At 41.2% G+C, this 12,951-nt stretch overlaps 1 protein-coding gene across 1 annotated transcript in view; it reads left to right on the top strand.

Annotated features, from left to right (window-relative positions):
• The window catches only part of mtmr6 (myotubularin related protein 6), a 34,888-nt gene extending 23,415 nt beyond the window's left edge, over positions 1 to 11,473 (top strand). Inside the window, exons 10-14 of the mRNA XM_033022774.1 lie at positions 2,135 to 2,184; positions 4,643 to 4,843; positions 6,027 to 6,161; positions 6,506 to 6,632; positions 7,163 to 11,473. Coding sequence (XP_032878665.1) covers positions 2,135 to 2,184; positions 4,643 to 4,843; positions 6,027 to 6,161; positions 6,506 to 6,632; positions 7,163 to 7,423 — 774 coding nt within the window. The 3' untranslated portion in view covers positions 7,424 to 11,473. The remainder of the gene's footprint in view (positions 1 to 2,134; positions 2,185 to 4,642; positions 4,844 to 6,026; positions 6,162 to 6,505; positions 6,633 to 7,162) is intronic.
• Positions 11,474 to 12,951: the final 1,478 nt, after the last annotated feature.

Below are 12,951 nucleotides of genomic sequence, written 5' to 3'. Positions count from 1 at the left end.
TCACCTCCCCCCCCACACACACACACTTTTTCTTTGTAAACCTGCACCTGTATCCCTTGCTGAGATACCTGTTCATTACACTTGTCGTGCCTTGATCTGCTGACTGTAGATGCTGGAATCTGGAACAACAAACGATCTGCTGGAGGAACTCAACAGATTGAGCGGTAACCATGGGTGGGAAGGAATGGTTGACGTTTCGGATCGAATCCATGCATTAGGATGGAGAGGGGAGAGTGGAAGTTGCCAGTGTAAAGAGGAGAGGGGGTGTGGTGAGAGGGGAATGAGAAGTGACTGGTGGGCTAGGAAGAGTTGATGGCTGTCAGGGCATATGGAGCCGGGGAGTAAGTGTGCAGGGGGAGGAGGGGTTGGCGAGGCAGATAGATGATGGATGGAGATTAACAAGAGAGAAAAAAGGAAAGAAAGGTAGATGGAGCTAGTGGAGGGGAGGGTAAAGGTAGAGACAGCTGCTGGAAGGTGATTAGCAGGAGCACAAAGGTTGCCAGTGTTGGAATCTGATAATATGGAACATAGAAACATAGAAATTAGGTGCAGGAGTAGGCCATTCGGCCCTTCGAGCCTGCACCGCCATTCAATATGATCATGGCTGATCATCCAACTCAGTATCCCGTACCTGCCTTCTCTCCATACCCTCTGATCCCCTTAGCCACAAGGGCCACATCTAACTCCCTCTTAAATATAGCCAATGAACTGGCCTCGACTACCCTCTGTGGCAGGGAGTTCCAGAGATTCACCACTCTCTGTGTGAAAAAAGTTCTTCTCATCTCGCTTTTAAAGGATTTCCCCCTTATCCTTAAGCTGTGACCCCTTGTCCTGGACTTCCCCAACATCGGGAGCAATCTTCCTGCATCTAGCCTGTCCAACCCCTTAAGAATTTTGTAAGTTTCTATAAGATCCCCTCTCAATCTCCTAAATTCTAGAGAGTATAAACCAAGTCTATCCAGTCTTTCTTCATAAGACAGTCCTGACATCCCAGGAATCAGTCTGGTGAACCTTCTCTGCACTCCCTCTATGGCAATAATGTCCTTCCTCAGATTTGGAGACCAAAACTGTACGCAATACTCCAGGTGTGGTCTCACCAAGACCCTGTACAACTGCAGTAGAACCTCCCTGCTCCTATACTCAAATCCTTTTGCTATGAAAGCTAACATACCATTCGCTTTCTTCACTGCCTGCTGCACCTGCATGCCCACTTTCAATGACTGGTATACCATGACACCCAGGTCTCGCTGCATCTCCCCTTTTCCTAGTCGGCCACCATTTAGATAATAGTCTGCTTTCCTGTTTTTGCCACCAAAATGGATAACCTCACATTTATCCACATTATACTGCATCTGCCAACCATTTGCCCACTCACCCAGCCTATCCAAGTCACCTTGCAGTCTCCTAGCATCCTCCTCACAGCTAACACTGCCCCCCAGCTTAGTGTCATCCGCAAACTTGGAGATATTGCCTTCAATTCCCTCATCCAGATCATTAATATTACGTTATTGACTGAAGGATACAGCATGGAAACAGGCCCACCGAGTCCACGGCAACCATCGATCACCCGTTCACACTAGTTCTATGAGATCCCACTTTCTCATTCACACCCTATACAATAGGGGCAATTTACAAAGGTCGATTGACCTACAAAGCTTCACTTTTGGTGATATGTGATGAAACCCAAGTGGTCCCAAGGAGAAGATGCAAACTCCACACAGACAGCGCCGGAGGTCAGGATCTCTGAAAGAGCTGTTGCCTCGCAGCGGCAGGGAGCCGGGTTTGTTCCTAACCTCGGATGCTGTCTGTGGAATTTCTAACATTCTCTCCATGACCACATGGGTGATAATTTTAGGGGATGAGTGAGTGACATCTGCAACCAGAACCAGAAGGGGTGGTAGAGCATGGGGGGCAAAATATGTGTGAAGTAGATGGATGGAACGACGAGGGGCTTAGCGACAAAATGGGGGCGGGGGGGGGGGGGAACTGGAGAGTGTATAGAAAGGGGACAAAAAGTGGCAGCAGCAGAAGAACCGGGGGGGGGGGGGGGGGGGGGGGAGTGGAGAAACAAACCAGGGGGAGGAATAAAAACAAAGTATTTCATGCATTGATAACTTATATTTTCTATTGCAAGGTATTGATAGAAAAAGACTGGATTTCATTTGGTCACAAGTTTGCTGACAGGTAATGCAAGTAATACTTGTGTGGAAATTGTTTTTTGACCGTTGAAAAGGGCTTGATGCGAGTTGCTGTTAAATGATTTATTTCTAAATACCGCATGGATGAGGCTTAGTTAATAATTGTTCTGAATGTCTATGTGCTCTAGTTCTCTTCGCAAAATCAATGTCAGATTATCAAAGATTTGAACTATGGTATATTTTTAAAATGAAATAATTATTTTGCTCTAGAGATATAACACGGAACCAGCCCTTCAGCCAACCAAGTCCGCGCTGACCAGCGATCACCCCATACACCAGCACTATCCTACACACTAGAGACAATTTACACTTTTTTAACCGAAGCCAATTAACCTACAAACCTGTACATCTTTGGAGAGTGGGGGGGAAACTAGAGCACCCGGAGAAAACCCACGTGTGGTTAAACTCCGTACAGGCAGCACCAATAGCACCCAGGTTTCTTGCACTGCGCTACCCTAAATTTTGATTTGAAGAAAAATCCATTGCTAGCCAACAGTGGGGAAACAAATACAGTGGCTTGCAAAAGTATTCATACCCCTTGAACTTTTCCACATTTTGTCACGTTACAACCACAAACGTAAATGTACTTTATTGAGATTTTATGTGATAGACCAACACAAAGTGGTGCATAATTGTGAAGTGGAAGGAAAATGATACATGGTTTTCATTTTTATTTACAAATAAAAAACTGAAAAGTGTGGCGTGCAAAAGTATTCAGCCCCCCTGAGTCAATACTTTGTAGAACCACCTTTCGCTGCAATTACAGCTGCAAGTCTTTTGGGGTATGTCTCTACCAGCTTTGCACAACTAGAGACTGAAATTTTTGCCCATTCTTCTTTGCAAAATAGCTCAAGCTCAGTCAGATTGGATGGAGAGGGTCTGTGAACAGCAATTTTCAAGTCTTGCCAGAGATTCTCAATTGGATTTAGGTCTGGACTTTGACTGGGCTGTAGCTCTGGCTGTATGTTTATGGTCGTTGTCCTGCTGGAAGGTGAACCTCCGCCCCAGTTTCAAGTCTTTTGCAGACTAACAGGTTTTCTTCCAAGATTGCCCTGTATTTGGCTCAATCCATCTTCCCATCAACTCTGACCAGCTTCCCTGTCCCTGCTGAAGAAAAGCATCCCCACAGCATGATGCTGCCACCACCATGTTTCACAGTGGGGATGGTGTGTTCAGGGTGATGTGCAGTGTTAGTTTTCCGCCACACATAGCGTTTTGCATTTAGGCCAAAAACTTCAATTTTGGTCTCATCTGACCAGAGCACCTTCCTCCACATGTTTGCTGTGTCCCCCACATGGCTTGTGGCAAACTGCAAACGGGACTTCTTATGGCTTTTTTTCAACAATGGCTTTCTTCTTGCCACTCTTCCATAAAGGCCCGATTTGTGGAGTGCACGACTAATAATTGTCCTGTGGACAGATTCTCCCACCTGAGCTCCCACCTGAGCTGTGGATCTCTGCAGCTCCTCCTCCTTGGCTGCTTCTCTGATCAATGTTCTCCTTGCCCGGCCTGTCAGTTTAGGTGGACGGCCATGTCTTGGTAGGTTTGCAGTTGTGCCATACTCTTTCCATTTTCGGATGATGGATTGAACAGTGCTCCGTGAGATGTTCAAAGCTTGGGATTTTTTTTTATATAACCTAACCCTGCTTTAAACTTCTCCAGAACTTTATCCCTGACCTGTCTGGTGTGTTCCTTGGGCTTCATGATGCTGTTTGTTCACTAATGTTCTCTAACAAACCTCTGAGGCCTTCACAGAACAGCTGTATTTATACTGAGATTAGATTACACACAAGTGGACTCTATTTACTAATTAGGTGACTTCTGAAGGCAATTGGTTGCACTGGATTTTATTTAGGGGTATCAGAGTAAAGGGGGCTGAATACTTTTGCACGCCACTCTTTTCAGTTTTTTATTTGTAAACAAAATTGAAAACCATGTATCATTTTGTTTCCACTTCACAATTATGCACCACTTTGTGTTGGTCTATCACATAAAATCCCAATAAAATACATTTACGTTTGTGGTTGTAACGTGACAAAATGTGGAAACGTTCAAGGGGTATGAATACTTTTGCAAGCCACTGTATCTTTCCTATGCAATTTTACAAGAGGCACAGTTTCAATTACAGTGAAAATCCAATGGCAAAATAGGGAAAAAAATATATTTTTTGCCATTTAGGAGGGTTCTAGATAGGCACATGGAAATTCAGGAAATGGAGGGATATATATCATGTACAGGCAGAGGAGATTAACTTGGCATCAAGTTTGGCACAGACATTGTGGGCCGATGGGACTGATGCCGTGCTGTACTGTTCTACGTTCTATTTCAGTATTGCCGCTTCGTTTGCTTTTAGACCAGAGTAGTATTTTAGTGAGAAAATAAGTTTTTTAAAAGAATGCTTCATTTTAATGTTGTTTTTCCTGCTTCCCCCCTATGTTTTGTAGATGTGGCCAACTTGATGGAGACACCAAAGAAGTATCACCAGTGTTCACCCAGTTTATTGAATGTGTGTGGCACCTCACAGAGCAGTTCCCTCGGGTTTTTGAGTTCAGTGAAGCGTACTTACTTGAGATTCACGGACATGTTAATTCCTGCCAATTCGGGAACTTCGTTGGAAACTGCCAGAAAGAACGAGAAGACATGAAGTAAGTATTGCACGTTGGTCTGGTGGGTTTGGTGAAGTAACAGAGGCACAGTGACTGTGCATGCAAGGGGAGAGCGTAGGGGCGCACGGTGGAGCAGCAGTTGAGATGCTGCCTTACCGCGCCAGAGACCAGGGTTCGATCCTGACTATGTCTGCTGTCTGCATGGAGTTTGTACGTTCTTGCTGTGACTACGTGGGTTTCTCCAGGTGCTCCGGTTTCCTCCCACACTCCAAAGACATGCAGGTTTGTAGGTTAATTGGCTTCTTTAAATAATGTAAATTGTTCCTATTGCGTAGGATAGTGCCAGTGTATGTGGACGGCTGGTCTGTGCGGATTCGATGGGCCGAAGGGCCTGTTTCCGCGCTATATCTCTAAACTAAACTAAATGTGAAAATTAATTAAAAAACGATTGCTTTGCTTTGCAGCAAATTTGAGATTAGAAGTTGTGTTTACATTGTAGACGATTCTTCTTTGCATTGTAACAGGTGGTATAAGTAATTATTATTCATTATGGGACATCGTACTATTAATATTGAGGTGTGTTAAAATGCTACAATGCTGACTTCTCTAGCTCAATCAACGTCTCAAAATATTGTGTATGATATAGATAACTATTATTAAGTTGGGAATATCTGAAATTAAAATGTAACAAAACTGGTTGGAATTAACTCGAATTGTTTTAATGAACAGTTGTGTATCTGAGGAATTGTGAATTCTTGCATATATTCAACTTGCTGTTACATATTGATCAGAATATTAACAGAAGATCTATAACATAGAGATTGCCTTAGGAAATTACGCAGAGAATATTGGGGAAACTAATTGGGGGCGATAGGGCGAGAAACAATAATGTCAAGATGGGCCAGGGGATTAATGCAAAGCGGATTGCTGACAATTCTTCATTTTAGAGGATTCTCCTCGTATACTGTAACAGCAGGATACGAGGAGAATCCTCTAAAATGAGGAATTGTCAGCAATCCGTTATGGATTATTGTCATTAAATTTATGGAGATTGTTACAGAGGTCTGTGATTTAATATTAAAGTGATTAATATTTCCCATTTAAAACTTAATTGAGAATTGATGGCAATTGCTTAAGGACTATTACAATTGAGAATTGACTGTTTTTAAACATTGTAGTTGAAACAGCAATACTTGTAACAATCGATTTTTTTTTTTGGCAGTATTAAAAACAAGACACATTCCTTATGGTCATTTCTTTTGGAAAATCAACATAAATATTTGAACCCACTCTACGATCCTAATCTTCCCTGCGTACATGAGGTGATCGAACCAAACACAGTTGCCTTCAACTTTAAGTAAGTTTGGACTTCTGTTAAAAAATGTGCACCAGGAATGTACAGCTCATGGTGACTCGGGTTCGATCCAAACTATGGGTGCTGTCTGTACGGAATTTGTACGTTTTCCCTATTACCGCATGGGTTTCCCCCGGGTTCTCTGGTTTCCTCCCACACTCCCAGGACGTACAAATTTGTAGATTAATTTGCTTCAGTAAAATTGTCTCTAGTGTGTAGGATCGTGCTAGTGTACGGGGAGATCGCTGGTCAGCACAGACTCGGTGGGCCGAAGGGCTTGTTTCTGCACTGTATCTGTAAACTAAATTAACTTTCTCCTAATTTCCAATTCTTCATTGTGATTACAGGTTTTGGCGCAGTATGTATCATCAGTTTGATAAAACGATCCATCCCCGCCAATCACAACTTGGACTAGTTTTATCTCTCAGTGAACAGAATAAACAACTGGAGATTGAAGCCAAAAAGCTGGAGAAAGTGAGTTGATACAAAATGCGATGTGTACAAAGTGTGGCCCCACTGAGTGTTTGTGATATATTTACATAACATAATCTTGCCTATTTTACTCAATGACTGGAAATAAATTTGAGCTGGTAGAGCTGCTGCCTCACAGCGGCAGAGACCTCGGTTCGATTGTGACCTCGGCTGCTGTCTGTGTGGAGTTTGTGCATCTCTAAAATAAACCCTTTCCTGTAACAGGGTGACAAAAACTGAACACAATACGCCAAATATGGCCTCAGCAATGTCTTCTACAACTGTAACATAACATCCTAACTGAAGAAGGGTCTGGAACCGAAACGTCACCCATTCCTTCTCTCCTGAGATGCTGCCTGTCCCGCTGAGTTACACCAGCTTTTTGTGTCTATCCTAACTTCTATACTCAGTTGTACTGCATATCGTATCTTAAATGTGTGTCTTTTGACCATAGTAATTGTGATGTTTCTTCAACCAAAGACTTTCCAACTAATTGAGGATTTCTTTGTTTTTTTTACTTTGTTCTTTTACAGAAAATAATAAAACTGGGGGAGAAACCACGTACATTTATCAAAAAAGAGTCTTTCCATTTAGTTAGCCGATTGTCACAGACGCTAAAGGCCACTGATAAAATGTGTAAGGAACGGCAAAGCACCCCGGGAACTAACCCGATTCGAACGGTGGAAGGTAGTAACATTCCTGAAGATGGATGCAAAGACCTCAAACCAAGCTTCTCCAAAGCCGAGCCCACGTTAGTTAATTTGGAGCTTGGCATGGCAAAAATGACCTGCTAAATCAGAAAGACATGGTTTTTGCTGGCAGACCTGGAAGAGTGCTTCTGGAAAACATTTGAACCCAGTGTGCAGTAGTCTGGAAGATGTTTGGTGTATCAGCCATTCAGTTTTGTGGTCAATTACGCAATTATGCACTTCACTCATGATTTGACTTTAAAATTTAATATTTCGCAAGTGGTTTTGATAAGTAACAGCTGAATTAACTAATTTGGAAATTCCAGTCTAAGAAACATGTACCCTGCTTCATCTAATTCAGATTGAAATCAGTGAGGTTGCACTGCCATGGATTGTAAATATTGTGTTGTACAGAGACTCGACATTCAACTAAATGTTTTTGTAGAGCGTTTTATCGGATAATAAATACCTGCTTTGGGTGTCGGGTGGTGCAATTGATGTTAATGGTTCCCTGAAAGTAAGTAATTGTGAAGCTTTGACATTGGTGCAGCTTGAGGGGAAATAATAATTATTGGCTTGGAATTCCATGAACATTTTATGATGATTATCACTGTAACTAGGCTGTAATGGTGCAGCTACTGTTCAACTCACAAAGTGTAAAGTCTGCAGTGGGACGACCAGCGTGTTTGGTCCAATGAAACCGATGTCCTTCAGATCACGACCATTGAACCAGCCTCTGAAAATGAGCAGAATTTATTTTATCTTGCTAAAAACTTGGTGATGTCTTGGAAATGCAGATTTAATTTAAAAAGGGAAGTTACCTGCATGTTGTATGCGCGATGATTTCCTTAACATTTATCAAGAATACTCCATGTGCTGCGTTCAGGGAAATGGACAGAGTGTTGGCCACTTGTTTGTTTTTAACTCTGAGTGCAGCGAAGATGTATGTGAGGAATCAGTTAGTATTTGGTGGCACTTGGGCGCTAAAATTGGTTCAATTCAGTTGTTAATGTCTATATAGATCACAATTTGATTACTTAATTGCAATGGAGATTTTTTTATGATAACCTTCAGGCATTAGGTGTTTTTTAAAACTTGCATTGATCTAGCTTTGACAAAGTGTCCTCTAAATATAACCCACTTTTGTTTCTTATATTTGTCATCTGGATTGAATGTATTTTATTTATTTTGTAAGTGTGAACTTTAACCAATCTTGACTGAGCGACTAAAACAGTTACTGTTAATGTTCTCTTCCTCGTAACTAATGTGGGGCTTACGTGTGTTATTGGAGAAATCATTTTGTCTTTAAATAGTTCCCTGGGATCGCAAGAATCTTGGAAACAAATGGTGTGCACATTGCTTCTGGTAGATGTAAATCTAACTGGAGGATTGAAAATATTTTCTCTGCGCTGAGTCTCAGCATGCTCAGCATAAGTAGAAACCCAATGAATTGTTGCGAATACTCAAATGTTCTCAGCTACAGAACTCCATACATTTAGAATCAGTGTGGAATTATTTGACTCTTTTCTGATCATTCACATTAGCTTTATTTATTTATTTCCAATGTGTTGCTTAATTTTGCTTTTAAAATATGGTGTACTTTGGAAATCCTACACTTTCTTACTTGACACCTAAATAATGTAAAAGCCGGTTAGTAGTTCAACATTCTGAAATGTACAGACTGTTGCTAGAAATCATTCCAATATTGAAACCTCTTCATATTCCTCAGGGTTTATGGCTGTTCCTTGCACTAATAATATTTGTCTTGGTCATGTTTACAGAAGTTGAGCACAATCTTTAGAAAGTTTTACTGAGGGAACATGTTTTGAAGAATTATTAAAGTTGTTTTTTTTAATAAATGTAATCACTGTGCAAATACTAAAAATATTGACGACCAACTTTTAAGCATCTTTACTAATTCGACCGAAATATCAGATTTTCACAACGTGAAGTTCGGCTACAGAGGCTGTGTGCCTCAGGAAATATGACCAGTTATCCATTACAGAATATGGAGAGTGTGTAGGAAATTCTGTTGTGCTGTTTGTTGTGTTTATATGGTATTTGCACTTTATCATAGTGGAAGATTTAATTTCACAATTTGGGAAACTTATAATTCTTTGGATGGTCGCGCTGTATTAACTTAATAATAATGGGGCACTTGGATATATTCTTATAGATCTCACAGGAAATTCATATCCACAGGTACCACTACAATTTTCTTGCGTTAATTTTAAATCAAGTTGATAGAGCTTGCAGTTTTCCAATGTGCACACTCTGGAGATATGGCTTCATATTGGAAGTGAACATTCCGAAAACTGGCCTTTTTTTACTGCTTACTGAAGCATGAAAGTTTACTGTTTTGTTGCTGTGCTAAAAGTGCAAAAAGTGCCGTTAATGAGTGGAATAAAATTGAATTTATTTCAAAGAAGGCTTTCCGCTCATCCAAATCGGCCTCCTTTCTATCTGAAAAGAGGGATATTCATGTTGACACTGCCTCACAATCTTTGAGCATGTTTTGATGGAGATACATTTGATTGGCGGAGTTTGGGGGAAATTGCGCAAAATGCCAACCATGTCTGAACTAATCATGGGAAACTAGCTTGATGAAGGTTCACGGGTTGTGAGCAGATCACAGCTATTTCATTTAGATAACATATTAGCTAATTTACAATTTATAGAACTTTTAGTACACCATGGACAGGAATAACTGCTGGCTGGGAAAATGCTTTTTTGTACACAATAAATATTTGCATGTACTCGCAACCTCTCCTGTGCAGTCATTCAGTCTGCCTTTGGGTCTTGGATGTAATCTCTGCGATTGGGCAAGTTTTCCCACGATGGGTGCCTTTTATATCTTTTACTCCACGATGATTTTTAATGGCCTATCATGAGATTTGGTGCTTTATTCGGGCATACTTTGAACATTATGGTTGAAGTATATGAATATTACTTTGCCTCGCGCTTCTCCAAGATGCAGTCTGGCACTTAATGTATTCGATTTGAAGTTGACATTTGCCTTATCTTAACTATGCTCTGTAAAGAGAGAACTCTTTCTGCACATGGCGTAACATTTAAGACATGGGAATGTTTCATTTAAAAATAAGGCTTGAGCTTTTGGCTGTTGAAGCTGCTTCCACAGATCTCTTAAATGACAATGGTGATAATTTATTGATTGGGACATTTCCAGTGTCATAGTTTATAAATGTTACTAAAGCTCAGTTATTTATTAAAGTACAGGTACTGTCATATTTATTTGTTTTAAACACTTTGAAAATTCAAAATTTGTAAGGGATTATGTTGTGCAAAGTATTACACAAAATATGAGGTAAATAAAGTTATCAATAGATGATTAAATAACATCACAATTCTGTTTTCAAGATCAGTGTCATGTGTATTTATAACGGCACAAAAAGTCTTATGAAAAGAACGATGAACTTGCATGGGTGAAGCATATCAAAGTTAAATAATATTCTGACAATAAAATTACACTAGTCTAAAAACTAAACATACTATACATCTGTAAAGAGTCTTTATAATCCAAGTATTAATGCTACCTCTTCTAATTAGGTGTTGTATATCTATTTATGGTTTGCTCTCTGGACCGGTAAATAGAATTGTCTCATTTGTAGCTCTGGAGAAATGCTGTACAATAATGTGTATGTACAAGACCGTGCAGAATTCTGCTGTTGTCCCCTTGCAGAATGTCATGGGAATGAGAAAGTGTGGGGTGGGGCGGGATGGGTGGCTGGTTGGTGCAAATGGGTGGGACTGGAAGGAGGCCCGATGATACTTAATGAAACTATACTAGGAATACTTGAGGCCTTTAAGTTATTTCTTAACTAAGAGATATTATCTTTGCTCTGTTAGTCCCTGGGATTAAGCATTAAGTGTAGTCTTGACGAGAGTTCATACTGTAATTGGGAAGGGTAGAGCCTTTTGTAATTAATGTATTAGTTTGTAATTAATTTGTAGTTTAATGTGAGATGGACTGAATTTTTAGTGTGGCTATAGAAATTCTCGAAAGATCTTTATGTGATCTGGACACTGTTGCCTTAAACTTTTTTTAAATATGCTTTGAATGTTATTTTGTGTAAACTTTCTGTAAACTAAGGCTCAAATATTTGAGCTACTACAATAAATTCTATCATTTCCTTATTTCTTGTATTTTTTTAAACTGAATAAAAGGAGTCTTTTTTTCATGGCACAAAAGGAGGTGTTTCTACTCATTGTAAAAATGAGCTGTGCAATATACTTTGAACCTTTTCCCAAAGAATTGCCAAGGATTCGTGGCACAGAAGCAGGCGTCAATAGGCAGCATCGTCCACACATCAAAATTTATCAGCATTGGGTTCCTGAGCATCCCTTAATGCATATATACTATTGTCTTGGCCACAGTGTGGTCTCAAATTCTGTATTTCCACCATTCGTAGAGTTCATTCAAGTTTTGAATTAGTAGACACAAAATGCTGGAGTAACTCAGCAGGACAAGCAGCATCTCTGGAGAGAAGGAATGGGAGACATTTTGGGTTGAGACCCTGCTTCAGACTGATGTTGGGAGAGGGTGGTACAGAAATAAAATGTAGTCGGATTCAGTATGACTGGTCGGAGAACGAGGGAGGAGATGGAGAGAGAGAGAAAGCAAGGGCTACTTGAAGTTAGAGAAGTCAATGTTCATACCACTGGGGTGGAAGCTACCCAAGCAAAATATGAGTTGCTGTTCCTCCAATTTGCGCTGGGCCTCACTCTGACAATGGAGGAGGCCCAAGACAGAAAGGTCAATGTGGGAATGGGAGGGGGAGTTAAAGTGTTGAACAACTGGGAGATCAGGTAGGTTTAGGCGGACTGAGCGAAGGTGTTCAGCGAAACAATCGCCGAGCCTGCACTTTATACAGGAGCCCACAGCGGATACAGTAGATGAGGTTGGAGGAGGTGCAAGTGAACCTCTGCCTCACCTGAAAAGACTGTTGGGGTCCTTGGACAGAGTAGAGGGGGGGGGGAGGGGGAGGAGGTATAGGGACAGGTGTATCTCCTGAAGTTGCAAGGGAAAGTACCTGGAGAGAGGGTGTTTTGGGTGGGAAGGGATGAGTTGACCAGGGAGTTATGGAGGAAATGGTCGCTGCGGAAAGGGGTGGTGTTGATTAACCCTTATTAATCTATGCCATTTATAACCTCCACTACACTTATATGCAGGCCACCCATTACATGGTATTACTGTACTACACTAATAACGACAGCCAGCTGGCAGAAGCCATGCTGAGCTGGGAGAGCACGGCTGTGCAGTTTAAATGCTCTATTTCTGAATGGAATAAAGACTTATGTTTCACCATGAATGTTGTAGTGGATCATTTACAAACATGGAAAGATGGGAAGATGTGGCCAGTGGGATCCCGTTTGAGGTGGTGAAAATATCGGGATTATGTGCTGTATGCTGCGGCTGATGGGGTGGAAGGTGAGGACAAGGGGGACTGTCCTTGTTACAAATAGGGGGAGGGGGAGCAAGAGGGGCGCTAAGGGATATCGAGGAGACCCTAGTGAGAACCTCATCTACAATGAAAGACGGGAACCCCCGTTCCCTAAAGGATGAGGACATCTCCAATGACCTGGTATGGAACACCTCAATTGGGAGTAGGGGA

The sequence above is a fragment of the Amblyraja radiata genome, chromosome 6 (genome assembly GCF_010909765.2).
Source record: "Amblyraja radiata isolate CabotCenter1 chromosome 6, sAmbRad1.1.pri, whole genome shotgun sequence".
NCBI classification, from domain to species: domain Eukaryota; kingdom Metazoa; phylum Chordata; class Chondrichthyes; order Rajiformes; family Rajidae; genus Amblyraja; species Amblyraja radiata.
Note: the sequence above shows the minus strand (reverse complement) of the source record. Positions and strands in the feature narration are given on the sequence as shown.